This window comes from Danaus plexippus (genome assembly GCF_018135715.1).
Source record: "Danaus plexippus chromosome 22 unlocalized genomic scaffold, MEX_DaPlex mxdp_27, whole genome shotgun sequence".
NCBI lineage: Eukaryota > Metazoa > Arthropoda > Insecta > Lepidoptera > Nymphalidae > Danaus > Danaus plexippus.
The window spans coordinates 211,709-239,146 of NW_026869855.1; the positions used below are offsets into that span (position 1 = coordinate 211,709).

Sequence of the window (27,438 nt, forward strand, 5' to 3'; positions counted from 1 at the left end):
GAAGAGAATTTTTATTACTTTTTTTTTTTCTTTAAAATTGTTACCTTCTAATATCGATTATAATAATACATATTGTATTTTTTGTTATCTTTCGAAATAAGTTTTATTTACTATAGATTATTCATAGAAAGTCTCAGAAATTTGGTAAATATATTATAAATAAATATGATTATAGAAAATAAAGCCGTAGTAAATGTCTATAACATGAATGTAAATTAATTTTGAAGAAATATCTATATATTATGTAAAAACAGTGATTAAAAAGAACCTACATAGTACATACGTCTATGTTTCGAGTATCGACATAAGCCACTACCGAGGAATTATTGTTACTTTAACTTTGTTTAGTTTTTATGTTAAACATTTTTACCTCAGAGTTCGAAACATAAATGTTGGCCATCGAATTTAAAGTAGAAATAAAATAAGGGGATGGAAATTTTGCTGACACAATAAAACTTCTAATTTTGGCAATGGATTTATTCATGAAGTTTGTTGAATAACGCTATGAGCACAACATTGAAACATTTGATGGTGTTTTTATATTAAACAGAAGGTTCACCGCGGCGGTTTCTGTGTCTTCAGTGGGGTCATTTCTTCACCTTCCAAATCAGTCTCTTCAGGAGATTCGCAAGCACCCCACTGTTTTAAATCGGCACAATGAATTGACTTTGTACAAATCCAACGAAACAAGATAAATATTGTAAATAAGCTGTTCTTACTCAGTGTGGTCCAGAATGGAATATTATTAAATGAAATGCCAAGATACTGTAACCTGGTACTACAAACAGACAGTAATATGAGTTGTGTTTTTTGAAATGACTTCGGTTTTTGACAAAACCCTTTAAATACAAATAATCTGCGGAACAACTCCCACCCCTAAATGGTTATATTTCTACAGAAAGTAAAATGACTAGGTAACTATAAATCGGGGATTGAAAATTGTCCTAATCCATTCATCATTAAAGCTATCTGATCCATGTTCTAACACAATTTACAGCCTCATTTCTAAAATTTGTTAATTATCTTACCTGAGCTGATATCGGATATTTGCGCAGCATCCGATACAGGAACACAGCGTATACTGCGTTGGCGGCTCCCAATACCATCATGGCGCTCTCAAATCCCGCCGCCCAAGAAAACAATCCGCCCACAACTGGACCTGATAGTGAGAGGATATTAGTTGGTCAGAGAAAAGGTGGGTTCGTTTAGTATCCAATAAAAACTAGTACGAGGGTGGGTCAAACAGTTCGGCGAATGACCGGCATAAAACTTCGTTCTTGTTTTCATCACAGAGAGACCAAAATTCGCGACAACACTTAACTCGCTGCTGCTTAAATGAAACTAATAATTTTCGGATCATACTAGACGTATTTTATTATTTAAAAAAACTACATACTTCCGACGTATCACGGTTGCTTCAGACTAAACGAAATGTATAATCCGAAAATTATTGGTTCCGTTTCAATGAATACTGTAGCTGACACTCCTATCATTTCTGAAAGCTGCTTCTATAAACGGGCATCTTCCGATATGAGCTATTCAAGTTTTTCGACGCGATCATCTAGACAGGGCGCCCGGGCCTCAGATCAACTTCAATCGAATCTCTGCCTTGTAAACCATGGTTTTGACAGGGCAAGAGTCCCCATAAACAGAAGACATCTCAATTTTCTCCATGTTTCAAAGTTTCTTCCGGATTCGCTTGTTTATAGAACTTTATCTTACTGAATAAGGACCTGATTTTTATGAAACTTGGTATTTATACCCTCACTGAGTGTGACAAGTAGTACAGTTACAAAGTGACCCTTTTCCACCACCATACCTCCTATTCTGCGTCCTTTTTGACCTATATACGTAGTTACGCCACTAAGAAATAAAAGGCTATAAAATTGTCTCTAAACTGTTGTCAGTAATTTTAGTAAAAAAGCAGTAAAAATTTTAAGTATAAAATTATATTAAGAGAAAGTCTTATGTCGTCTACGCAGTTTACAAAAAAAAAGAATCTTTCACAACACCATCTTTGAGTTAAAAAATTACACTATGTTATCTACAAACACATTTCACTTCTACTTTTAGTAATTCGTAGAGACATTTTCTAGAGCCTGTCGACTGATAAAAATTTTCAAAACAATAAGAAAGAAAATCTTACTAGTTACCAAATAAACATATAAATAGCTAATGATAAATCTTCAGATAACAAAATTTACTAGTCAATCTTGTAAAAAATATATTCTTGGGCTATGTCAAATCATGTGACTTTTTATATCTCTCACATCTGATACACCGCCATATATGTATTTTTCAATACTCACCGATGGCATACGCGGCGCTGGAAGCGGCTTGTAGCAGCGCCGCCCTGGCAGCTAGGACTGCGGGCGGAGCCCTAGCCAGGAGCGCTGGGACTAAGGCCGCGTCCGCAGCGCCCAGACCCAGACCAGACAACAGCTGAGGAAGCGACAACCAACTCACCTGGATCGAAGGATCAACACTCAATGGATTGTTCGGAAAGCGAGGGACCTATAATGATATTACTTTGAAAATCCTCTGATTTTTTTGTGATTTAATCGTTCTACAAATTTACCGTCACGTCGGGACGGAGATGTTTTATATTAGGGTTTTTTCAGTAGATATTTGTTTTAAATACTTACGGTTCTCTGATTCTTCACTTTTTATCCGCTTTCATAGTGTAAAATTATTAATAATAGTGTTACAAATATCAGTTACTCTTCATGAAATGCTTTTTTTCTTTTTAAAAAGGTAAATGTTTAAGTCACGCTTAAGATTGACAAAAACACATTTTTAAATCGGTGTTAGTTATTTTGTTTTATGATACATTTACCGTTAGTCTGGTAACAATTCGTCTATATTTGAATTTGATAGAGAGAGGTAACGAGAAGATTAAAGACTTTGTTTTCGACTTGACTGTTAGCTGTATTGGCCGAGACATCGTGATCGGGATTGGAGGGTTAGAGACAAGAGACGTGTAGTGAGAGGTGTTAATGTGTAATAACCGATGGAGCGTGCGGCAACGCGAGGGCAGCGAGACCCACACACGCGACTGCCGAGACGGCCACGCGCTCCGCCCCAACAGCGACCCACCACGCGCCCGACACACTCGCCAACAAGTAACCGGCGCTGTCCGGGATGAACACGGCTCCTAGCGCCCAACGCTGACACGAGAAACAAAACACAGACGGCTCAGCTGGGACTAGCCCAAAGAGACAAGCGAGAATAGAACCGAACATGCAGAAAAATAATCCATTAGGTACATCACTTTGGAGCCCAATGACTGATACACAAAATATTAATAGACATGGCAATATAGCAAAACTATATATTTCTGTTAATATTAAATTATTTGACCATAATGGCAAATTATCCTCACCTGCGGATGGAATCTATCCATGATCCAGAGCGGCAGGCAGGGCTCCAAGGCCGCCATGACGCTGGTCGTGAGTAACACCGCACCCGCGCACCAGCCGGTGGACCCCGAGCGGGCCTCGACATACATACACGTGATGCCGCTCGAGGACGCGTCTCGAGGAGTTGGACAAACACAGGGGGCAGGACACACACACGGAATCTGATTCAATGAGTACGAGTCTAATTATAGCTAATCACTTGATACCTGAAGTAAAAGAAAGCAAAAGCAAAACTTGAAATGAAACGAATTTTCCGATTTACTACGCGTTTATAATTATTTTTAAAAACATACTCCCGACGTTTCGGTTACTTTGCAGCAACGCGATCACGGACACGCGAGACGAGGATGTCTGTCAGTTGGTCTTGTTATTTATCATCTACCGACAACAATACAATACCCAGGACTCCCTTATTAAAAACGTAAAACCCTATGTCCGGACCTCGCCACAATACCTCGAGACATAGTGAGCGCGTTCTGCAGGCATCCAGAGTGTTACTCCAGGAAATTAAGAAATCGTTATTATGTAAAAGAAGGGGAAGGGAAACCTCTAAAATACTCTAAATCAATCTTGACTATTAATTTGTTTTAGTTTTCAAAGTGTTTGGAACTGATGTTCAAAATATAGATAGTTTTTATTTTGGACAGATTCAATACTCACCATTGTGTATTCGTCTTTGTTGAGATAGAGGAACTGAAGTGCTGGGAACAAATATAAGGAATTCATTACACTAACCGCTCTTAGAACACTAACCGCGGAAGAATACTTCATAAATTGAATTAAAATCTCTGAGCAACTACATGTACTCTAAATGCTGATATTCGTCCATGGAATAACTGTCAATAAAGTTCTATAGGTAAAAATATCGAATGCGTTTAGAAGGATCAGATAAGGGTCTGTATTTTTAACAGGATCATGAAGCAAGTAGGACTTTTAAAGGCTTCATACCGAGATTAATGAGAAGCACAAACGCGATCAGTTGAAACGGTGCGCCCGGACTCCAGAGCTTGTAGGCGGCGCCTCCGAATGGATATCCGACCAGAACACCTAAAACAACCCGTTACTACAAATACACATATAAATGTTACGGCGGCGTGAAGCTATTTGTAAATCTTAATGAAAACAGCTGTTGGTTACCCCAAGCTAGATTGTTACACTGTGTGGGAAAACGTTAGGAAAAATTGTAAATTTTCCATTTTTATTGTAGTATTAGCGTCGGTTATTGAATGAGAATCGGGAAATGCTTCGTGTGTTCTGTGAATTTGTACTAAGAATATTATTTTAATTACTTTCGTATGGGCTCGTTTTGTTACAAAAGGAATGCCAGATGATGCGTTTACCCTGTGGAAACGGTCTCATAAATTCTCATAACTGATAGATTCTTATAGAAATCTGTATCAGAAAATTTTTTCAATTTTATAAATATTTTTTTAACTGATAAATTCTGATACCCAGTTAGCTGTTTTGTATCAGAATTTATAAGACTTTTTCCACAGGGTATCTTCTTATAGGAAGTCCTGATTGCGTTGCATTTAAGAATCTGTTTATATTCCTTATAAAATGTTATATTTTTATCGTATTATGAAGAGTTAAACTAAACGTGGAAAAAAATTAAAGCAAAATAATGACTAGAACATAATATAATAACGAACGAACTGAAAAATTATAAGTTACATTCGTATTTACTAAACCACAGTACACCGGAACATACACAACAGAACACTTGTAGAAAATCTAAGAAGTTTAAAGTTATCACTTTTCATAATATTCCAGTTTAAAGGTGAGGTAGGATGATATTAGGGTCGAATACGTGCCAAGAGCAACGGCTCCTAATAAAGCTGCGAGTGCTCCGTGCGCGTCAGACAGAGAGCGCGCCACGAGCGTTAGGCCTCCGACACCGGCCAGCGCCGCGCCCGCTCCCTGTGTGGCGCGACCTAACCCAGCACACACCGCGCCCCCTCCAGCATCTCCAGCACAAACACCGAACGCTGCGAAATGAACATGTATTGCTTGTGTTGTCACGTATTCGTTGACGCGTGTAATGCTTTGAAAGTGGGTATTTCAAATAGGACTCTTTGAAATACTTGACATTTTATAATAAAGAAAGTCATGAAATTGTTGGTAGTGAAGCAACCCTCACTAATAATGAAATGTAAATACAGTCATTAGTACCTACTCTGGATTTGTACGAAGCAAGTGCTATACCTTAAAAAAGATGTTTTAGATTAACTGCAAAAGAATTGAAATTAATCTTTCTTTGGTTTGATTTGATGCCGACTCAAAGACGTTGGGAGAATCCGGCGTGAGAGTTTCTTTAGTTAACGAATAGTTATTATCATTTGTCAACATTATGGGAGGAAATTCTCTCACATGGGTCTGACGCATTATTTCGTTTATCATAATAAAATAAATGTTGTTTAGAATCAGAACTAAAACAGCTAACTCTCTATACATTCTTTACATATACTAAAGCAATGACAAGAAAGGAATTGAAAATAGATAAAAATTTTATATATTTCGTATAAAACTAAGGACATTTTTGTAATTCTGAATTATAAATACAACATTAAGTATTCATTGCAGAAAACAGGGCTTCAGGAAATTAATAAACAAGTTTTAAATGTAACAAAAATTATTACAAAGATTGTTCCATTTTCGTTCGACACACAAAAATATAAACACAGGAAACAGTGATAAGTAGAATCATCTATAATGTATCTCATATGGAGAATGAGGGGGAGGGAATTACTATTATTGACGGTAGAAAATTTGCTCTGCTTTATTTATTTTAAATGGACTTAAATATTGGTCCATACAATCACAAAACATTCAGAATTAAGAAGAGAGACGTCGACCAACTGAATGGCTTTAATAGCAAAAAAAAACCTGCTTAGGACTGTTGGAAATCTAGAAGACATTAGTCTAGAAATATCATACGAAATATAAAGAAATTTAATTGCTTTGGAATAAAAAGTCGAAGTTTCTTATAATTATTATTGCTATATATATATTGAATCTCACTGAGAGCGGCTATCGTGAGTATGGCCGTAGCGAGTCTGAGGCAGGTGGTGGGTCCTCTGGTCATGACGAGGGCGGCGGCCGCGGGCGCCGTGGCCAACTGTGCCGCTGCCTTGGATCCCAGCACAGCACCCACGATAGCCTGAGACGTTCCCACCAGTTTACCTAGAGTCACAGAACAGAATATAAATTGGAAAATTCGAAAAGATCAGGAATAGCATATGTGACTTTTGAATTATCGTGCTGTTTTCTCTTTACCAGTTGAGCCTTCGTGACATCGTCACTCGCGTAGAAGTCCTATCGATAATAATATTATATAATTTGTTTCTATTTTAATTAGTTTAAAAGTAGTTTCAATGTTAAATAAATAAATAAATAGTTTTAAATGGAAAACTTGTATTAATATATTCATCAATAATACAGACCGGTTAAATTAAAATAGACTTGATTCTAGACGGAAAGGTTTTGCAAATATGGGAATTGAGAAAATCGTACGATGTCTTAGTTGTACAAGCATTTAAGATGCGATCTCTGAATTCTTGGGTTCGAATACTTCTTACTTGTTGGCTTTAAAATTAATTAGTTAGAACTGCGTGCCTTATAAATCTTGTTTATATAACCTTAAGTTGTTGACATAGTTTTTGTGAAAATAGAAAAGGAAAATTGAAATGATAACTTTAGATAGTGGAATATCAACTTTTGACATTCTCTGGTAACTTATTTCAGGAGCGTTTCTTGTTAGAAATACGACAATTAACGTACGCCCAACATCTCGACTGTTTTATTTTTGTTATTACGACACTGGCTGAATATAATATGCACGTCTTTGTACGGATGAAGGTCCCATTTAGATAAAACAAGCAACCAACCAACATTTTTGCTATTCTAATATATTCATGACATAGTTCTTAATACAAAAAGACGTTGTTCTGTTGTATCAAAACTATTTTTTTTTTATTTTAAGGGAATTTTAAGGGTTTTATTTTTATCTTTCTATGAACCTCAATGTTTCTGTTTAATAAAACAAAGTTTAAGGTTTCCACATAATCTTATCGATGGTAATCCCACCTCAAGCTGCTGTTTAACTTACCCTGATCAGTAACGTGTCTGACGGTATTGTTCAACAACTTCACCAAGGGCGTCTCATGCTGCGACCACAGCTCCAAAGACTCACCTCTCACCCAGTCCGGAATAATGGGAACTGCAGACAAATTAATATATTATATGTTTGTATTTGCTTTGTATAATATCATTAAGCTGAAAACACACGAGACTAGTTTAATTATTTAATATAATTCTGTCAGATTCTTTTTTAGAATTCTATTATATTGATATTTAAATTATAGTTTCAACGTGAATCGCTGGTAAACATTTTTGAATAATGTACCAATAATTGAATAAAATGTCACAGAGTACGCTTCATAATAGTAACCAACCAAGGACGGTGAGTAAAACATTATCTAGGAAAAATGTTAAGTAGACCAAAGCGAAGGTGATGGCGCCAGAGGACGCGTGTTCCAACATCCTCCTTGACGCGAGTTCGAATCCCGACTGTAGCATCTAATACTTTGTCGCCAATGCGTGCGACCGTCCGATAAAAGGCAATTCGTTTTCAATCAGTTTCCAACGGCGCGTGTGCACCCGTAATAATATTTCCCGCCAAAGGATGTGTCTTTGAGATAAATTATTTACAGGTTCGGTTCAATGAATTCCATTAAATAGTAATCTATTTCCCTTAAACACATTTTAATAAGCTTTTCTTGTTACTTTTTCATTAATAAACACATGTCTTTCCATTCATCCAAAGTTATCATTAAGTTTATATTTAGATTTTAGATGGAGCTACAGTAGTAGTTATACAGTAACATACATTCTAGTGGCTTAATATAAATACTTATCATAAACGAAATATTCAGTTATTTCACTAAATCAATTTTAATAACACTAAATATATTATAAAGGACAGTCCTGTTAGTATAAAAAATATATGTTTACTGTATTGTGTTTGGTATGAAGTAGGAGATTTAAAAGGAATAACAGTATTTTGTAATAAAGAAGAACAAAACCTTTCTGATGCTCTTACACATCAGCAATAGTTACGACAATCCGTTCTACTACAAAGATTACAAGGTGCACCAATCTATTCATCATTATAAAAAGCTGTATTGCATTGATTACAATTTGAATGTATCTCTAATTATGTACATATAATAAAACGACTTTTTGTTAATCTTTTTCTATTTGAATCTATCTCCAATGAGTAATGACATATATGTAACAAAAACTTGTTTTTGTAAATTTTTGACTCTCAGTCTGTTTGTACTGAATCATTTTCAACGTTGTCAGAGTAATAGACGTAGAGGTGGTTAATACAAAGGAACAATATATAATGGAAAAATAAACTTAAATTCACCAATAGAAATAATATAAATCACTTAAAAGTGTGAACATATGATAATAATTAATAAAACTTTTTTGTTATTAATTTAATTTACCTCTTAATAAATAAGTTTTTAATAACTTCAAATAATATATTATAATAAGAGCAGAAACGAAACGCAGCATCATATTTCAGATTTATATAGAAGCGTCAATGTCAGATTCGAATTGCGATTCGTCAAACTAAAGCGGCAGTTGAGTGAAGGTGGTTGTTTTATGAGCAATTAAGTGTAAAAAAAACTGTACTTAAAACGTACTGAGTTCACTTGCGCTATGCATTACAACGTTAAACTTGTTTAATATTTATAAAAATCGTAAGTGTGCGAATTCTATCGAGCAACTTCCGATATTAGACCATTTCCTGACTAGTTAGCCTGCTGCTTCCTTGCAATATTATGGTGAGTGGAACCTAAATATTTCTTATATTTTAGTAAACGCATAATCATTGTTGAATATTACTCAACGCCCTCATATTTCGAAATCATTAATTCTATACACGCAAGATATTTAGGTGATTTAATATAAAATAAAACATTACGTACTAAAACTATTTTAATGCAATATATTTTTTTAATTTATATATTATTTTTTAGAACCTTTTCCTTGAAAAAAATTATATTTTTAATGAGAATATGTCTTATTGGAATATAATAATATTGGTTTAACATAGAAAGCTCTGCTACAATGCTTTAATCCGCCTTCCATGGTACGTGCGTGACGCGATCATTGATAAAAAAAAAACAGCGAACTATTTATAATTGTTATCAAATAAAAAAAAATTATTAATACATCGAGGACACACGCAGGATGGACTCTAAATATGATCACAACACATGTTCATAGCACATATATATGTTCATTATGATAGAATTTGTTTTATTTATCAAAGCCGTAGAAGTCTAAATGTTATCTGCTGTTAAATTTTAGCTGTTACCCTCCCTACATCAATGCTAAAATCTCTATATGTGAATTATTATACATATTTTTATTTAATAAAATATAATAAGGGCACTGCAATAGAACCTCTTTAATATTTATTGTGCGTTTTGAATTAGTATTGACAGTTGGAGTAGGGTTCTTAGTTAGGATTAAATTATGTAAAATCATTGTCACGCTTCAAGCATTGAATCACACTTAATGCTAATCATTATATCGACACATCCTTCTCACTTACATTTTAATAAATTACTTGATTTAAAAACATTTCCATTATAAAAACTTCCCACTTAACACGACACGGCTATAAATTCAATAGAATCGTTACACCCCTGACTTATTTTATGTCTTCCATTGTTTCATTGATTCATTTCAAGGCTTGCAATTCTATCGGAATGACTTTGTTACAGCATGTTCTATAACTTTGTTTAGAATATAAACAAAGTTACAAGAATTAAATAACAAAGCGCTTGCATCACATCAAGGAGATAGGAATAATTTATTAATATAAATTATAAGCTAATATTACATACAAATAATAATTATATGACTTTTGTTACACGAAATAATTTTATCGCGTATTGAAATGTGGATTCAAAGAGGTTTTATTATGTACAGAAAAAACATTAATAAACGACCTCACTCAGTGATCTGTGGTATTGAAAAACGGTATGAAAAAAATATATTATGAAGTTATAGAAGTTTTGTAGATGGTTAAAGATATTTTATGATTATTAAAATTAATTGTGAAATACAATCAGCTTGAAACATTTGGCTTGTTAACATATATATATAATTAAATAAATGATATTTGTTTAAATTTTAAGCTAATAAATTATTTTATTTCATACAATTATTGGCAATTTCCTTAACAATGTAAAGCCTGTTTTAAATATCACCGATAATAAATGATCTTTTATAGTATTCATGGAGATGAAAAAAAAAGCAAACCATATTAAGTTGTATGATTATATTCCTTGTTTGATTCTGTTGCTTATTTTAAAAAATTCAAAATAGTTGTAATGTATTTATTGTAACATTTAATTAAATTATAACACCTATATTATATATATATTTTATTTTAATTATATATACATATATAATTAAATTTATTATTACAGTTTAGATGTTTCCAAAGGAAAGGACAAGTTTTCAATCTTATGTTTTCTAGTGTAAGGTGTTATGTATCTGTTATCGGTGAAGCGATAGGTGTATAGTAAAAATAAATAAAGCTGAATATTGTGGTTAGTTACATGACAGACAGACAGACGGCTCAGAACTAAATTTGTCATTACTATATTTATTAATTAAAATGAAAGTTAATGCTAGTGACTCAGTGTGAGTCTGGACAGTGATGGTTAGTGGAATTATAACACTGACTCCATATAATACATATATCGACATTCGGCATTCCCTGTAAATGTTGATAGTTTCTTTAGTACTATTGCTATATAAGATGTATTACGAGTAAGCGTGTGTGCGTAAATCGTGTTTAAATATTTTATCTTAATTTTATTTGTAAACAAGGAATCGTATTTTTTAGCATCAAACCTGTTACGCGGTATGCAATAAGATACATGCCTAAAGCTGGTTGCATTCATAACTGGCTGTGACCGCGACTCTGTCCGCGTTGGGTGATAATAAAAATAAATAAAATTAACTATAAATACCTATAGAGTTAATTTTATTTCAAGGTAACGTCGAAATCGATCCACTCGTTTCAGAGATTATCCGGAACAGACAGACAGACAAACATACACAATCGTTTAGTGGATTATGTTTCATTTTATTATTACATACATTGTATGCGTTCTGTCTTTAATCGATCAAAAGATTTAGCATTTTTTTCTTAAATTATAATTTTTATGTACATACTATTATATATTGGAATAAAAAATATATTTTTTTTATCCTATTTTCCTCGTGATGTCTCGTCTCGTATCAAAATAACGTAACTTTAATGGAGTAATAAAAAAACCGTTGTTCTAACATCAAATTGTAAAAATTACGTAAAAGTAATTGTCATTTAATTTTTTGCTCTTAATTAATAAATTTACAAGTAAAAGTTGAAGAATTTGAATATATATATATATATATGCTTAGTATGAAATGTGATATGATCATTTTTTTTAACCTTTATTCGAGCTGAGCATCTGTAACAAGGTCGCATCTCAGGTTAAGATCGCTAGCAAGGACGCTGTGATTTATTTAAATTTTTGCGTTAGAATAATTTCTGTTGACACATATTTTGTTGTCTTAATTATAGAATAAACGGCCAAGCGAGTCGCCTCCCAAGTCGACTGGTTCCGTACATTTTATATGAAAACGAAAGACACAAATGTTTGAGCTGTATCGAGCCGCCTTATATATTTATTTTATTCTGATATTATTAGTATATTTTGTTTAAGCGTCAACATACATACATCGTATGTTAACATTTTTAATACCTAATTATAATGATTCATGAGATAGCGCCTCGTGACAGACGGACATACGGAAATCGGAGTCTTAATAATGGGGTACGGTTTTTCCCTATGGTTACAGAATACCAAAATACCCAATTTTTTTTTTGGTAAATTTGAAATTATTTTTAATATATATTTTCTTAAACAATAACTCAGATCTATTAATAGTTCCCACGTCTGAATACCTTGATTTTTTTGTTGTTTATTTAAAATCAACTTATTGACACGAACGTTTGTTGGATAAAGTGAAATTTTAATGTTTTGCTTCGTGTGTACGACTGACATTTCAAGTACGACTTGTCATAGGAGACAGGTTCTTCAATTAAAGACTGGACACACGCTGGAGCTCTACAAAGAATGCGAAGATACATTCACGAATCTTAATATAAAAATAACTTCATTCAAATATATTCATTCGTATAACTTTACTATTAATTATTTATTGTATATGCGAAAGTTTGTGAGGATGCATTGATGTTTGTGGCTCTTTCATGTAAAATACATTGTGCTGATTTCGATGTGACGTTGCGGTTATATAGTTCGGACATAAGATAAGACAAAGGCTATAAATTATCCCGAAATTTCATGTAACTCGGATCACGTCGTGACAGTTGTATTGTGTGACGTCATGTGACACACACTATAGATTTAACTGACGGTTGGTAAACATGTCTATTGTTTACACACTTGGTAAACTTCTCTCACATTAATTTCGAAGTTCATGCGGACGAAGTTGATGACAAAAACTAGTTCTGCATGCGTGTAACCTGTGGCTCTATGCGTTAGCCACGCTATATTGTTAATTAGGTAATACTCGTTACATGAATATGTATAATAAACGAGCATTTTAATCCTAACACTTGGATGTTTTGATATTGTATAATACTGGTTTCTCGTCGGTTAAGTTACGAATTCTATACACCTACCACAAGTCTGCGGCGTCAAATAGAAACGGTTGTTTTTTCAGTTTTTCATTATTAACTCCTATTATACGATTTTATTAATATTTTACTAAAAACTGTCTGTATTCAGTTTGATGTCGGCATCTCGTGTTAACGCGTCTGGATAGTGTTGTAACAGCTGCAGTTAGGGTTGGCGAGTACAATAAGTGGAATAAATATAAATAAATGTATATATAATTATGAAATATAATTTAATAAAATTCATGTAATCATCTATAATAATAATTGTACTTAATGCTTTAAAATTTATTAGGTTTTCATCAATCTCTATTATTACGTCAATTTCAGTGTACGATTCATATAAACTACTGTAAATTTAATATATATTTATATATATAACTAATTGTAACATTCAGCTTTCATTCTAACAATACACCGGCTAGTCCATGACCGAAGATAAATAGAAATTTAGCCTTACACTAGAAAATATGAGATTAAAAACTTTTTTTATAGGAAAAAATATTTTTTATAAGTCACGTCCTAAACTATGCTATCTAATTTAAATAGAAATTATTTCTTGTTCCTTATCATCCATATCAAATGCTATTATTATTCTCGACCAACCTTACCATTCGTCTTTGGTCTTAATATTTTAATTATATATAACGTTGAATTTCCAAACCCTGACTGCACACACTTTTATAATGCATCCACCAATAACCAGATATGTTGGTACAGGTGTGTAACGCGGGCTGGTGGAACAGGAAATATTACAGCGGATAATGTTGTGCATACATACATACATCATATAAAAATGTCAGTATCAATGACTTACCTGGAATTCCCATTGTTTGAATGAAGGTGAAATTATATTACAATGAAGTAATTCTAATATTAAATATTTTGGACGTTTGTGTGACTTTCACATTATGATATTTGTGAGAGAGGAAGATAGATAGAGTTTTAGCAAGGAAAGTTCTGGTAGTTCGATCATTATAAGAAATAGTGCGCGGTGTCCCTCCCCGCGGAAGAAACTTAACTGTAAACAATACTTATCCACTATTTTGAAAATAAAATACTGCCCTATTAAATTATACGTGAATATAATGAATATTATAAATAAATTGATACAGAACAACAAGTTTTTATTTCAGCTTATGTCAAGACGCTTACACTACTTACTTCGCTGCATAGCATGAATACCATGCGCGTGTGTTTGGAATGTACCGAGTCACTCTCTCTCTCTTCTACTTTCTACATTCGTGTATTCTCTCCCTCAGCGTGAAACGTCTAACGCAACCTAGTCGGCGGTCGCATAAGAAGTTTCGCTTCATAAACAGAGTTCGTAAATGAATTCATTGAAGACCTTTTCCTCCCGTCAGTTCTCAGTCGATGAGTCAATGCTAAAACCCCTCAGTTTTTTGTGTCCTCATCGTGTCATTATTATTTTTTCTGTCTCACCGACGTTAGATGTTTCAGTTAAGCATTCTCAATGATAAATTTGAAAGTGATCTTAAATATACTGTATTGAGTAAATATTTGTCTAAAAGCCCTCGGAGCCATTATGTACACACATAGTATGAAAGTGAGAATATCGCTTTAAATAGTATTTTCGTTTGGGATATTCTTTATATTTTTTTACTATAGTATTAACTATGGTGATAAATTTACGAGACAAACATTGTTAAAAATCATATAAACGTTGTTTATTTATTAAAGTTAATCGAGCCACAGATCGACATCTCGCTTACTCATAATATTATTAATTCATCCTTTCATCAATGGTCTCTGTATTACCATTAAGTAAAATATATTTTCCTGTTTCAACCTCGCATCGTCCTAATTCTAATACAAAGACTTCACAGTCTCCAAGAATCATTAAGCGTCTCTCCGAAATTTCTTCAACTGTCATTCAGACCACAACAATAAAGATATGTGATGCAAATGCCCTGTAAACCTACTACATGTTTTTATAACATATTACTTATTTAGCGTTTATTTTTTATTTTTATTCATACTTCACACATGATAGTATCGATGTAGGTTTATGAATGACATACTAGAGACGCTCCGTGTGTAGTGTGACGGTGAGCACTTATAGTAAGGCTACATGTTCTGTCACGCTCCACCTTCCCGCTGTGTGTCGTGTATACCACGTCCGAGGTTTTATTCCCTGGTTATTAACAGATTCATCATATTTGGTGTGTTGAAGCGCTGGGACTACAGAGGATTTCGTAACGCGATGTGAGAGACCATATAGAAATTGTATAGAGGTAAGAACTAATGCCGCCCAATATATAACTATATTAATCTTCCTATTTTGTTTGTTGATTTAGAGTCAATTTTCCAAAGTATATTTATCTATGTGAGATGAGAGATGAAAGCCTCACACAGAACTTAAAGACACCGCACTGTTGAATTCTCTTAGATCCAATAAAACACAGAACAGAGTAGGATATATGAGAAGACAGAAAAACAACGTTCTTACCATAAGTGAGCATTATCACACTACATACGGACGGTTAAGAGTTTTTTATTATAAATCTTATATTATAGTAGTAACGTATATCATCGAGTGAGAAACGGGAAACGTTACGCATGTAGTGTAGACTTATGGTAAGCACACTGACGTACCCTGTTAGGAATTATATATATATCTATATAAATTTGACAACTTGTCACTCATCATGTTTCTTGGTTTTGGGAATTTCGGTCATTTATAGTTTAGCAAAATTTAAATTACTAAGTGTGATTTATTTAATGCAAGATATATATTTTTTATGTCCAATGTTCGGAGAATATTTAAAGAATTGTTTCAGTGTCAACTATTTAATTTACACTTAAACAATAGTTAAATGATTTTTATGGCACAATGATAATGTTCATAAATAAATAGCGGACGAGGTCGCGGTTACAGCTAGTATGTTATATATTTCTTTAATAAATAAAGTATTTTATTATGGTTTATTTTTTCATGATTACTAGTGTATTATACAGGATAATATAATCAAATTATATGTAATTGTTATGCGGCGAACGGCGAGTCGGAGTGCAACAAACTTTAGCGATTGAATTGTGAGAACTGTCGCGTCTCGACGTTGTTAGATCAATAACAAATAAAATCTTTTAAATATAACATACAGGCTGCTGTATGGGATTTGAGTAACAGCGTCATAAAGACCGTTACAAATCTCGTTATATAGAAATTAAACAGTGACGCAAATTATAAGAAAATTGTGTAAATTTATTGCCTAAATGAAGATACGGGTTGCGACAGGTGATGCGGGTTACAGAAACAATTTGCACTCACATAATAAACGCCTCTGATGTACTTAGATTTTAGTTTTCGTAAGCGACGATAGAAAACTGACAGTTACCAAATCTTAATGTATTTGTTATTAGATTTGGTGTAAGCGAAATAAAGTGTAACTCTGTTCTTAGTGACGACATTTAAATACAAATGTAGCTAAAAAAATAAGTCAAAATGTCCAAGACCTTAATATCACATTGTTATGAATATTTAATTTAAATGCAATGAATGTTGAATGATGAATTCGGTCACAATAATTTATGAATTATTAAGAAATAAGGAAAAAACCTTTAAAATCACAAGGTCGTGTAAGTTGCGATGGTAAATTTGATTTGATATACAACGCAATCACAATTATCATATAACTTATGTACACGTTTATACGTCACATAATAACCTTGTCAGAACAGTCAATGGAACTCGGAGTAAGCCACGAGTAAGTGAGTAAGTATCTAGAGATCAATATTAATATTTGCGTCACGTTTTTCTAATGCGTTTCTTTATATGCAAGGAATTTAAGCCTTTTTATGTAGGTATATACAAATCAAATAAGCAGTTTAGTTATAAGGCACTACAACGCTTTTATACAAAAAATGTCAATGACCCCGTTTATTTTAGGACGTTTATAATAAATGAAATAAATACATTGGTTCTGTTCGTGATTGATGTTTTCGTTTATGCAATTTGATATGTCGCTGTTTGGAGGGGCGAAGTACCTCGGGTAGGGGGGCTTGCCGTTAGACACAGAGCCTTGACCTCTACACTGGGCAGAACAGGTAGTGAGACTACAGGCTATATGATCTAACGCGTACTGACTCACTACACAGATACTTGTACGCTTTTTGTATTGTAAATATAATGAGATCTGAGACTTTCGCGAGTATTCATTTAAATGAAACCAATGTCTACGGGTTACTAAGCGTTATTTAATTAGTTTTAAAATTACATACTGATCACGCTTGCTGCGAAGCGACCGAAAGTATGTAGTTTTAAAAATAACCATATAACGCTTAGTAATTCGAAGGATATTAGTTTAATTTATATGAAATATATTACGCATCCAACAAATATAATAAATGCGAAACTTTATGCGGATCTATGGATGTGGGTTGAACATTCAACAAGAAAATGCTCAACCGATTTTGATGATACTCTTCAGTAGTGTAGCTTAGATATTTATGACTTTATTAAGGAACACGGCGTGCGAGTTTTACTTTAAGTAAGTCACGTGTCATATACTTATTAGTTACAACGTTACCTTTTATATTCATTAGTTAATGTCTCTCAAACGAATTTCAGGTAATCAGACGAAGTCGCAATAATAAACTAGTTGAAAAATATTAAAACAGTCTGATCTCTCGCACAAACGAGTAATATTCGTTAGTTTATGATTTAAAAGAAAGGTAATAATATTTATAAGAACAAGCCGTGTCTAACGTCACACAGCGATAACACATGCGAAGTCACGGTAAATTCTGTAAGCTGGTACGGTTACAAATGAACATTATAATAAATATAAGAGTTACAAGATTTTTTTTTAATTGTCATTAGGCCTAGCACAAGTCTGTTTACGAAGCGTTTTTCGTTTCTCATTAAATAAACTACGTTAATACTGGTAATGTTTCAAGGCTTGTGAAGGTAAAACTTCTTATAGTGTGACGATTGAAATTTAGACTAATGCTTAGTACATTGGACATAATGCCTAAAACAGAGGCCTAAATGCCTTGCTTATTTGAATTAACGTTAGCAATGAAGGAGTTTTTAAAATATCGCTTGTTACCAGGACTTAGAAGATTGAAGAATCAAAGCTATCAGAAACATTTTATAAGTCTTAGAATATATGATGATAATAAAGTGCGCCGCATAGGCTTGAAAATATGACTTGGGCACAGTGACCCTTATAAGGTTTTTAAGGGGTATATATTCCTCTGAATAATATAAAAGAAAGGTACATGATTATTATAGACTGATTTAGAAAATACTTCTAATTTGTTGACAACGCCATCTAGTCACCGTTGGTAGAACTATTTGAAAACTTTTTTCACACCCGCGAATAATATCTTTATTTCATTTATTTATTTATAATAATTTTTGGAACATATTATTGGTATAATTTATTTTAATCTATACATATTTATATCATAATATATTTTGTATAAAAATTGTCTTAAATAGATTTATTTCGCTAACAGAGCCATCTAGTGGTCGGTAAGAGAACTATTGCGTGATATATTTTGACATTTGAATTGAAGTATCGAATTGTAATTAATGGAGTATTTATCGATCCTTTTGTAATAAAAAAAAATACAACTTTATTTTATATTGCACCAGGAAAAGACTATCAAGTCTAGTATTAAATAAAAAAATTAATTGTATGCAGAGAAAATAAAAATTAAAAATACCTGAAAGTTGTAATGTTATTTTTAGCACGATTTATTGCAATGAATGTGAGTCGTGAATGGGTTTATGTAAAATGAGACCAAAAAAGTTCTCGAGCTCGTTCCATACAGTTCCTTTGTACAATTATTATTATTTAATTTTAATTAGCTGTATAAATTACTGTCTTAACTTTTCTGTTCTTGTACAATAAATATTTCATTGACTACATTGTTTTTAGTGATCAAGTCAAATATATAAATATATATGAATAAACAAGTAAACTTTAGTAAGTTCGTTCAGGTGTCTGCTGTGCTGACTGCGGACACATAGGGAGGGTTATGTTTTCTTGAAGTTGTTTGATTTCTCAGGGCTATCTGTCATTGTCACTTATTAACGGACATACTAGTTTCGAATCCTTTAGTCGCTTGCGTTTATATAAAACAATATACAATCGTTTTAATTACCTTAAAATCGTTTGTTAATGATGTAAAAAATGTCACCTATATGATAATTTTTTAAATCATTATTTTATATATTAATATATTATGTGACAGAAATGTTTCTGGACACGTGTCAATGTATGTTTCATGATGATGTTCAAATCGTCTTATACTTTCTGTAGCCTGTATCGATATTTTGAGAATTTGATTTTTATATGAGGCCTGTTTATATTTTTAAGTGAACTAACTTTAAAAACAACAGTCGTTGTGGTCTAGAGGTTGAGGGTCCGCCTCTCGTGCATGAGGGTGCAGGTACGACACCTGGCAAGTACTAATGTAATCTTTTCCGACTCACACGTACTTTCTAAGAGTATTCAGACGCCGCTGTCAGACGTTGAAGGAAAAACATCGTAAGAAAACCTGGACTTATAATTTCAAATTATAAGTTTGAAATCGCCAGTCCGCCTTGAGCAAGCATGGTGATTAATGCTCTAACCTTCTCAATGTGAGAAGAGGCCTTTACTCAGCTGTGGGCTCGATAGGCTGATGATGATGATGATGACGAACTTTAGAAAGATTGATTTTAAATAAATAACAATATTGATGTGGCTACGAATTTATCTTTAAATTGAAAAAGTAAAAATCGTTGTAACTCAATGTATAATATTTTGAAGTCTAATGAAGTAATAAATATAATTTAACTTTGAGATTAAGGTTCAACTTTTTGCTTCCAAACAAGATTTATTGAGACAGAACGAGTTCAGTTTTAACGGACTTTAGTTAAATGTGTAAACAAATGGAAATAAAATGACAATTTTATAAATAATTCTTTAAAAAAATTATATAATTGTATTTTATTACTGTTATTTTTTCACTATACTTTCAAGAGTTCAAAAAGGCTTATTTTTAAGTGTGTCCATCGTTATGTTCCTCTGATAAACAAACTATTTGAAAAGTCCGCCTCTATTTATATTATCACTCTGATTAGAATAGAATATAATGAAATAAAAGTAACTCTTAATTAATACTAAATGACTAACCAAAGTCAATGTTGCATAGTTATTTGCAAAAGCATAAAATAATACAAGTATGAAATAACGAACCCCTTAGTCGAGCGAAGCCGTCGGTAAAAACTAGTTATTAATACACTAGAGAAATTTATATGCAAATAGCGTTTCAAATATATATATAAATATACTTTGGAAAGTTGACTCTAAACCAACAAACAAAGTAGGAAGATGAATATAGTTATATATTGGGCGCCATTAGTTCTTACCTCTATACAATTTCTGTATGGTCTCTCACATCGCGTTACGAAATCCTCTGTAGTCCCATCGCTTCAACACACCAAATATGATGAATCTGTTAATAACCAGCAAATAAAACCTCGGACGTGGTATACACGACACACAGCGGAAAGGTGGAGCGTGACAGAACATGTAGCCTTACTATAAGTGCTCACCGTCACACCACACACGGAGCGTCTCTAGTATGTCATTCATAAACCTACATCGATACTATCATGTGTGATTTCTAAACGAAAAACTGTAGGTATATAGTTAGAATATACACGTGGAAAGCATACACTGGTTGCCGGCGTACGTATCGTCGTAAAATATCATCGTCTTTTTCATAACAACCACTTGTGTGGAAAAGCAAATATTATTATATATATTATTTTATAGTTTTTTTTCTAGAGGATTTATAGACAATTGTGCAAGGGAGGAGGGATGTAAGCAATTAAATTATAAAAAACGCGAGTAAATTTAAAGAAAAAAACACATAATATGCAGTAAATGTTAACTCAAAAATTGTTGTAACCAGATACTTGAGCTATAAACACGACAAATATGTTTAAAATCAGTACAGCAAAATCAGAAGAAATAATTCAAGTAAACCTTCTGTATTCTTATCCCGTCGCGAGGTCGTTGGATTCATATTTGATCTTTAACATCAAAAATTTTCACGATTTCCTCGATGATTGCTTATTCGTAAGCGAGCCTCTTATGTCATTATAATTGGACTATGGTTTTCCAATGACAGTTGAGAGTCTTAAAGTTTTTTAATACGCAACCCTTTGACTTTAAAACAAACTCGTGCGTAAATATATATATAACCTTGTCTCTGTTTTACCAATATTTGCAAGGTTCGTGCATACTTCTATAAAAATAATTGATTAATTCCATTCGTGAAATACTTATTTGGTTTTTTTTGTTGCCTCGGAGATTGGTCACCCCCAAAATAACTTTCCCCTAAATATTGTAGTTCAATGACCTTTGATTAGATAACAGCTTTATCTTGCGTTTTGGAAGTATTTGTTCTTTACGTGCATAATAATGTCGTTTGTTTCATAACGATTGAGAAAATATTTGTTTAAGTCAATGTAAAATACACGCGTCCTAATTCAATAGATTTCTCTAAATATTAAGTGTGTACGCGTAAGAAGTAGGAGAGCCAGAGGTATAACAGCCAAATCTCTCTACAACCTACTAAAAGACTTGAGCCTGTCAAGAACCAACATCAGCTCATTCTTGTAACGTGAGTCGAAGGCAGTCCTAGTAGGTTCGCTTCAAATTTAGTTAGGTAGAGAGAGGAGCTTGGACGGTGGAGTTGAGAGTTTAACGCGCGTTATATAGGGGCCTTAAACCTACAGCTGGGTTGCAGCCCCGGGGCGCTGGTCAAGCTGTTCCCTCTGTAACGTGATGGACCCGGCACCCGCACGGAATGCCGAAAAGGTTTCGTTGTTTATGGCTGGAACTTCGTCCGCATGGCTTTCCAAATGAGATTCAGTGTGTGCAGAAACTATTTCACGGACTTTTATGGAATATTCCTTTTATGTAGCTTAAACATCGCGACAAGAAATGCCGAAATTCCGTGTAGGTGGTCTCTGTCGATTAGATTACTGTAACACACTACATATATCTCTGATCCTAATTCCGAAATCCACGGACGAAGTCGCAGGTAAAAACTAGTTTGACAATAATAATCACATTTTTTTAAGTTAAACCGTATGATATTTATTTGAAGAATATATTGAACAGAGCTAAAATCCTTGATAATGTTTGTTATGTTTGAAACTCTCGTGTAAACGTGACCAGTTCGTGTCATCCTTGACTATCGTTTTATTATTAAAAATATATATTTCCTAAATCCAATATATTTAATTATCTTAATTACGTTGGTTCACGATTTAAATGACCTCGATATTTCATATTCATTAGTGGAACGTTCTGTGCCGTGTTGATAAATACATCATATGTATTAATTACAAACAGATGATTAAATTCATGAAAAATAAACGTAAATAAGGACATTTAACTAGGAATTAATTCTAATAAACCGTTTTCGTTAAGCGGTGTTGTAAGTCCAAACACGGGCTACTAAACCTCTTTCATATTACGTGTCGTATCTAGTTTGATAGGAACTCGTACTAAGGTTAATAACAAAATTTATAGGAAAGCAAAAAAACACAGATATTTTTTCTTGTTATTGCTTTTTACATGCTCTTATAATATAATCAATCGAATTGGTAATTTGTTATTATAAAGTAATGACCAACATAAAATTATTTTTATGTTATTGGACTTTTATGTACTTATTTGTTACAATTGACGGCGAATATATTAATAAAACAAATAATTATATATTGTGATTTTATAAGAACACAATATAATTTATAGGCTTATTTTATGAATTAGATAAAGGCGTTACTACGTTGAAATCGCAAGTATCAGCGAGTGCAGTGGACTAGTCAATTTCAAATAACCTTAGATGCCTTTGGGCCTAGATTGTAACAACGAGTACATATAGTACAGAGTTTTCAAACTTAGTATTTAGCGTAATGTATAGTTGAGTGAAGCGAGCGAAGCAAGCGGAACGCGATACTGGCGACTCTGGATATTCACCCACGGGGACGATCTCGCCAAGCGATTGTCCGATCGAGTCGAGGGTTTTGTTCCATAGCCCAGGTATCTGGGGTAGTTTTTATCAAAAAAAATATTTAGATCGGACTAAAAATTTCAATTTTAAGGCCGGAAAACGGAACCCATATCCAAAAACACGTTTCGCACCCGAAGCGGTGAAGTCGCTCCACTCTGCTAGCACCGAGAGCTTTTTCCCGAGCTAGCGATAATATACATTTTATTTCAATTTATAGTGTTTGTTTTTTTAGTCGTCAATTAATTGTTTACCCGGTGAAGACTTCAGTATTTCACCTAAAAGCACCGTTCAAAAATAATTGCCATTATATTTTATGTCTATGAACCATTTCAGTGATAGACATGTCTATTAGGTAATGTAAGATTGACATTAAGTGCTATCAGTACTCATAAGCATTAATATGTTTTCAGAGGCAGCGGGTGATATTCTGTGGGGGGTAAGTGATGTCGGTCCTGGGGGCTGGGGGGGTCCTCCGCCGGTCGCACGCGGCAGGACTCGCAGCTCTCGCCGCCCTCTTATTATTGTTACTGGCGACGCGGGCCCCCGTCCCTCCTCCTCCCCAGCCGAGGCCCCTCCGTCTCCCCACTCCTTCCTCCACACATATCGATAAACCTCATTCTCAGACTTCCCCAGCTCCTTCCGAGGCCCCGTCCTCGCATCCATCCCCGAAAACCACCAAAGTCATCAACAACAAAGTCAACACCACCGGTGTGGTGTTGGTCCGTGATGTCTACGAGGCAGGTCATGAGCGACCCCATCCGGAACTGTGTCCTGCTTTAGGAGCGAAATTAAAATTACTAATACTAGTAACATCAGCGCCCTCGCACTCCTCCGCCAGGGACGCCGTAAGGTTGACGTGGGGTCATTACGCGGCGAGGAAGGACATCGCATTGGCGTTCGTCCTCGGAGCACCGCCGGAGTCGCTCCGAGCGGCCGTGGAGGCCGAGGACGCGTTGTACGGAGACCTGATTGTGGGTCGGTCGATAGACTCTTATTCGAATCTCACCCTCAAAACGATCTCGATGCTGGAGTGGGCGGACACCTATTGTCCGCGAGCCCCGCGGCTCCTTAAGACTGACGACGACATGTTCATCAACATACCTCGCCTGCTGTCCTTCACGGCGGCGAGGGCGAACGCCACTAAAACTATCTGGGGGAAAGTGGTCAAGAAATCGCTGCCGAAACGGACGACTAAATCCAAATATTACGTGTCCCCATTGCAATTCCCGGGGCGGGTATTCCCCGATTTCGCGACCGGCCCTGCCTACTTGCTGACGGCTGATGCTGCCCGGCTTCTCCTGGCGGCGGCGCCGGCCGAGAGGTACCTGCGTTTGGAAGATGTGTTCATCACTGGCGTACTAGCCGCCAAGCTCGGCCTGGCTCGCTCGCATGCGGCCGAGTTCTACAATAAGAAGGTCGCACCACACCCGTGTGCCGTCCAGAGAGGGATCGCCATACACATGGTGCAATACCACGAACAATTCGATCTATGGCGTAAGCTGCTCGACGGTAAGACGAAGTGCAGATAACTGCGACCAGCGTGGCCCAACCTCGGCCGGCATCGGCCAACATCGAGGATATTATTTTTGTACTGTAATTTTTATTTAAAAGAATAAACACTTTTTTTAATAGTTCGATACAAACGTATGCCATAAATGTTTTGTGGATGTCTAAGTCGAACGATCTCACCTGTGGGTAGTTCGGTAATACTCAACGTGGTTTTTTTTATTGCTTTTGCATATTTATTGACAAAATCTATATTATTTCGTAGTATAATTACAATTTATATGGATCTAATATAAGCAATCTTCGAAATCACTACACACTTATGCATGTTATCATAGTGACATGAATGCGGTTCGTTAAAACATAAACATTTCTATCTACAATCCATCTACATCTACAACAAGCACTCGCTGCTAGATTTAAACACGCTATAATATGCTAGCACATTACCTGATCTCGTGAATTTTTCAAACATAAAGCTGAATCCTGTCCCTTCACCTCATCTCCTCATTTCGTCTCATCTTCACTGGGAAGCCACATAAACTATTATTTTTATTTCGCTCTAAGTTTTAAAGTTAGAGGAAAGTTATTATCTCCTAACCTAGCTAATTTCTTAAGGAGTTCCTTCCATATCGCTGCCACTGCTATACTACGAGTAATTTAGCTTTAAATTATTCTTCCATGTGTGAGAACAATGGGCCACTGCATTAAATTCATTCTCATTTCTTCTTTCCAAATCTTTTTCTCATTTTGTAATATAACAACCACAGTCAAAATCCTATCACATCCCTCTTAATACGCAACATGTTTCTTTCAAGACAAGGGATTCTCTTCATCATAGTTTTGTTTGAAGAGGATCATCTTTCTGGCTGATTTCGTTCCTATGTATTTATTTGTAATTATGATACGAATGAAACAGTCTCGCAGCCCTCGACGTTTCCACCTCACGAACATATTATTTTATATGTCTTTTGGTACAATATATATTGTATTAAGTACAGAACTGTACTGGATGGTACAAATGACACTAGGTAAGGATTAGTTTAATAGAGCCGCTGCTCGACCGGCTGTGCCGAAAACGATGATGCTCGTGTGAAACGAAAGGCGGCTCTGAGACCTCGCTCTGGACGGAGTGTGTGTGGGTATATTGTTCATACTAGAGGTACACTGTCCCGAGTGTTAGTGATGAGTAAAGCCACAAGACCACACGTTCAGAGCGACGTAAATCTTCTCGTATGAGTTGTAGAATCTCGACATATATGTGACAAGTTAATGACCTTTATATAGTTATGTTATAATGGATTGTACACGATTTATAAATACTTGGCTCGGATGTTGTAAATAAACAGCAAAATATACTCTTGTGTACAAAACTGTGGTTTGATTTGATGTACCTTCAGATGGTGGGCGATAAAATAAAAAAAACAACAAAGGAATTTATGGAAAATATTTTTTATTAATATACTAAAGTTGTATTTTGGTAAACACGAAAAACTAGGTAAGTAAGAGGTATAAAAACATTAGCATTGATGGAATAATCGGGACTTTAATATCAATGGACAGCTCAGTCTGAACTTCAATTTCCCTAGAATATTTATAAGAACGTAAAATTCGTTTCGTTTCGTCTCCAAGTTTAATAATATTAGTGTCATAGCAAAGACAATAACCACTGTTACTGTATTACACTCAGGACATTATAGTCCAATGTAAATTGGTTTGTTTGTTACGTCGATGCTGTCGTGACTGAATCGATTTTGGTAAAATAATACATTTGTATAGTCGTCAATTTAGTAAAACGTAGCAAACCTTCATCGAGACCCTATATTATCTATAGTAATATATACATAACCCCGCTTCGATTTAATGGTTAGGTAGAGAAAGGAGCTTGGACGGTGGAGGTGAGCGTTTAACGCGTAAGATATGGGCTCCTTAAACCTAAACCTGGCTCTCGAGTCCCAGGCACTGTTGAAGCTCCTCTCCCTGCAAGGCGATGGACCCGACACCCGCACGGCGAGTCCATGGAATGCTGAGAAGTTTCGTCTCAAGAGCCAATTGACTCACGTAATAAATGGACTAAGTAAAAATATTAAGTATGAACAGAATAACGGCCACAATATTAAATTTGTAAAAGAATATTCAAACATTTATAAATTTTATGAAAGTCAAATGTTATAAGAAACAATTTTCATAGTACACACAGCACAGAAGAGTCTAAAATATTCTTGATTAGAAAACTATTGTGGAATGCTTTCTTGAATCCATTCAAAAAGTGGTATTTTAGAAGTTTACTATTGTCCAATAGATGGTGTTGTTTAAGAATTTACATTTAATTAATTAAAAATATTAAAGGTTGTCTTTAGTCAATTATTTTACATATAACATTTATAGTTTTTAAAAGCGCCATCTCTTTTACATGAGTAAGACTGCGTAACTGCGAAGGGTTCACGAAACGAGATATTCAATGTATCCTTTTGTAAATAAGGAACTATAGAAATTGTGGAATAATTGAATTTTATTCTTATTTTACGATTTATATTATACCAATATTTTATTAATATCAAAATAATAGATTTAACAAAAAACAAAAGCTAATACAAATTTGATTTGAATACATACAAATTTGATTTGAGTATGTAACAACAGATGGCTCTGTTTTAAAAACTTAAACTATGAGATCCATTTTTA

At 34.3% G+C, this 27,438-nt stretch overlaps 2 protein-coding genes across 3 annotated transcripts; one reads left to right on the forward strand and one right to left on the reverse strand.

Annotated features, from left to right (window-relative positions):
- Positions 1-480: 480 nt before the first annotated feature.
- On the reverse strand, positions 481-7,997 carry LOC116773377 (synaptic vesicular amine transporter-like). The gene is made up of 11 exons (XM_032665811.2): positions 7,874-7,997; positions 7,528-7,638; positions 6,441-6,602; positions 5,234-5,407; positions 4,368-4,466; positions 4,080-4,120; positions 3,383-3,580; positions 3,009-3,167; positions 2,310-2,466; positions 1,029-1,159; positions 481-639 (listed from the first exon to the last, which is right to left on the reverse strand). Exons 1-11 carry the CDS (start codon positions 7,995-7,997, stop codon positions 556-558), a joined length of 1,440 nt encoding a protein of 479 aa, XP_032521702.2. The 3' UTR covers positions 481-555.
- Positions 7,998-9,041: 1,044 nt separating this feature from the next.
- Positions 9,042-26,126, forward strand: LOC116773463 (beta-1,3-galactosyltransferase 5-like). 2 transcript variants are annotated; one of them, XM_061528698.1, is made up of 3 exons: positions 9,042-9,274; positions 15,367-15,452; positions 23,658-26,126. In XM_061528698.1, the coding sequence occupies exon 3, from the start codon at positions 23,691-23,693 to the stop codon at positions 24,774-24,776; it is 1,086 nt and encodes a 361-aa protein (XP_061384682.1). In that variant the 5' UTR covers positions 9,042-9,274; positions 15,367-15,452; positions 23,658-23,690; the 3' UTR covers positions 24,777-26,126. The 2 variants fall into 2 exon arrangements, with proteins under 2 accessions (XP_061384682.1, XP_032521799.2); XM_032665908.2 differs by lacking the exon at positions 15,367-15,452.
- Positions 26,127-27,438: the final 1,312 nt, after the last annotated feature.

Coding starts and splice junctions, on each gene's coding strand:
- LOC116773377 (XM_032665811.2), bottom strand. CDS start 7,997: ATGCTACAGTCGGGATTCGAACTCGCGTCAAGGAGGATGTTGGAACAC. Junction 6,603..7,527: donor CAGACACGTTACTGATCAGG/GTAAGTTAAACA, acceptor CTGTGACTCTAG/GTAAACTGGTGGGAACGTCT. Junction 1,160..2,309: donor CAGCGCCGCGTATGCCATCG/GTGAGTATTGAA, acceptor TCTCACTATCAG/GTCCAGTTGTGGGCGGATTG.
- LOC116773463 (XM_061528698.1), top strand. CDS start 23,691: ATGTCGGTCCTGGGGGCTGGGGGGGTCCTCCGCCGGTCGCACGCGGCA.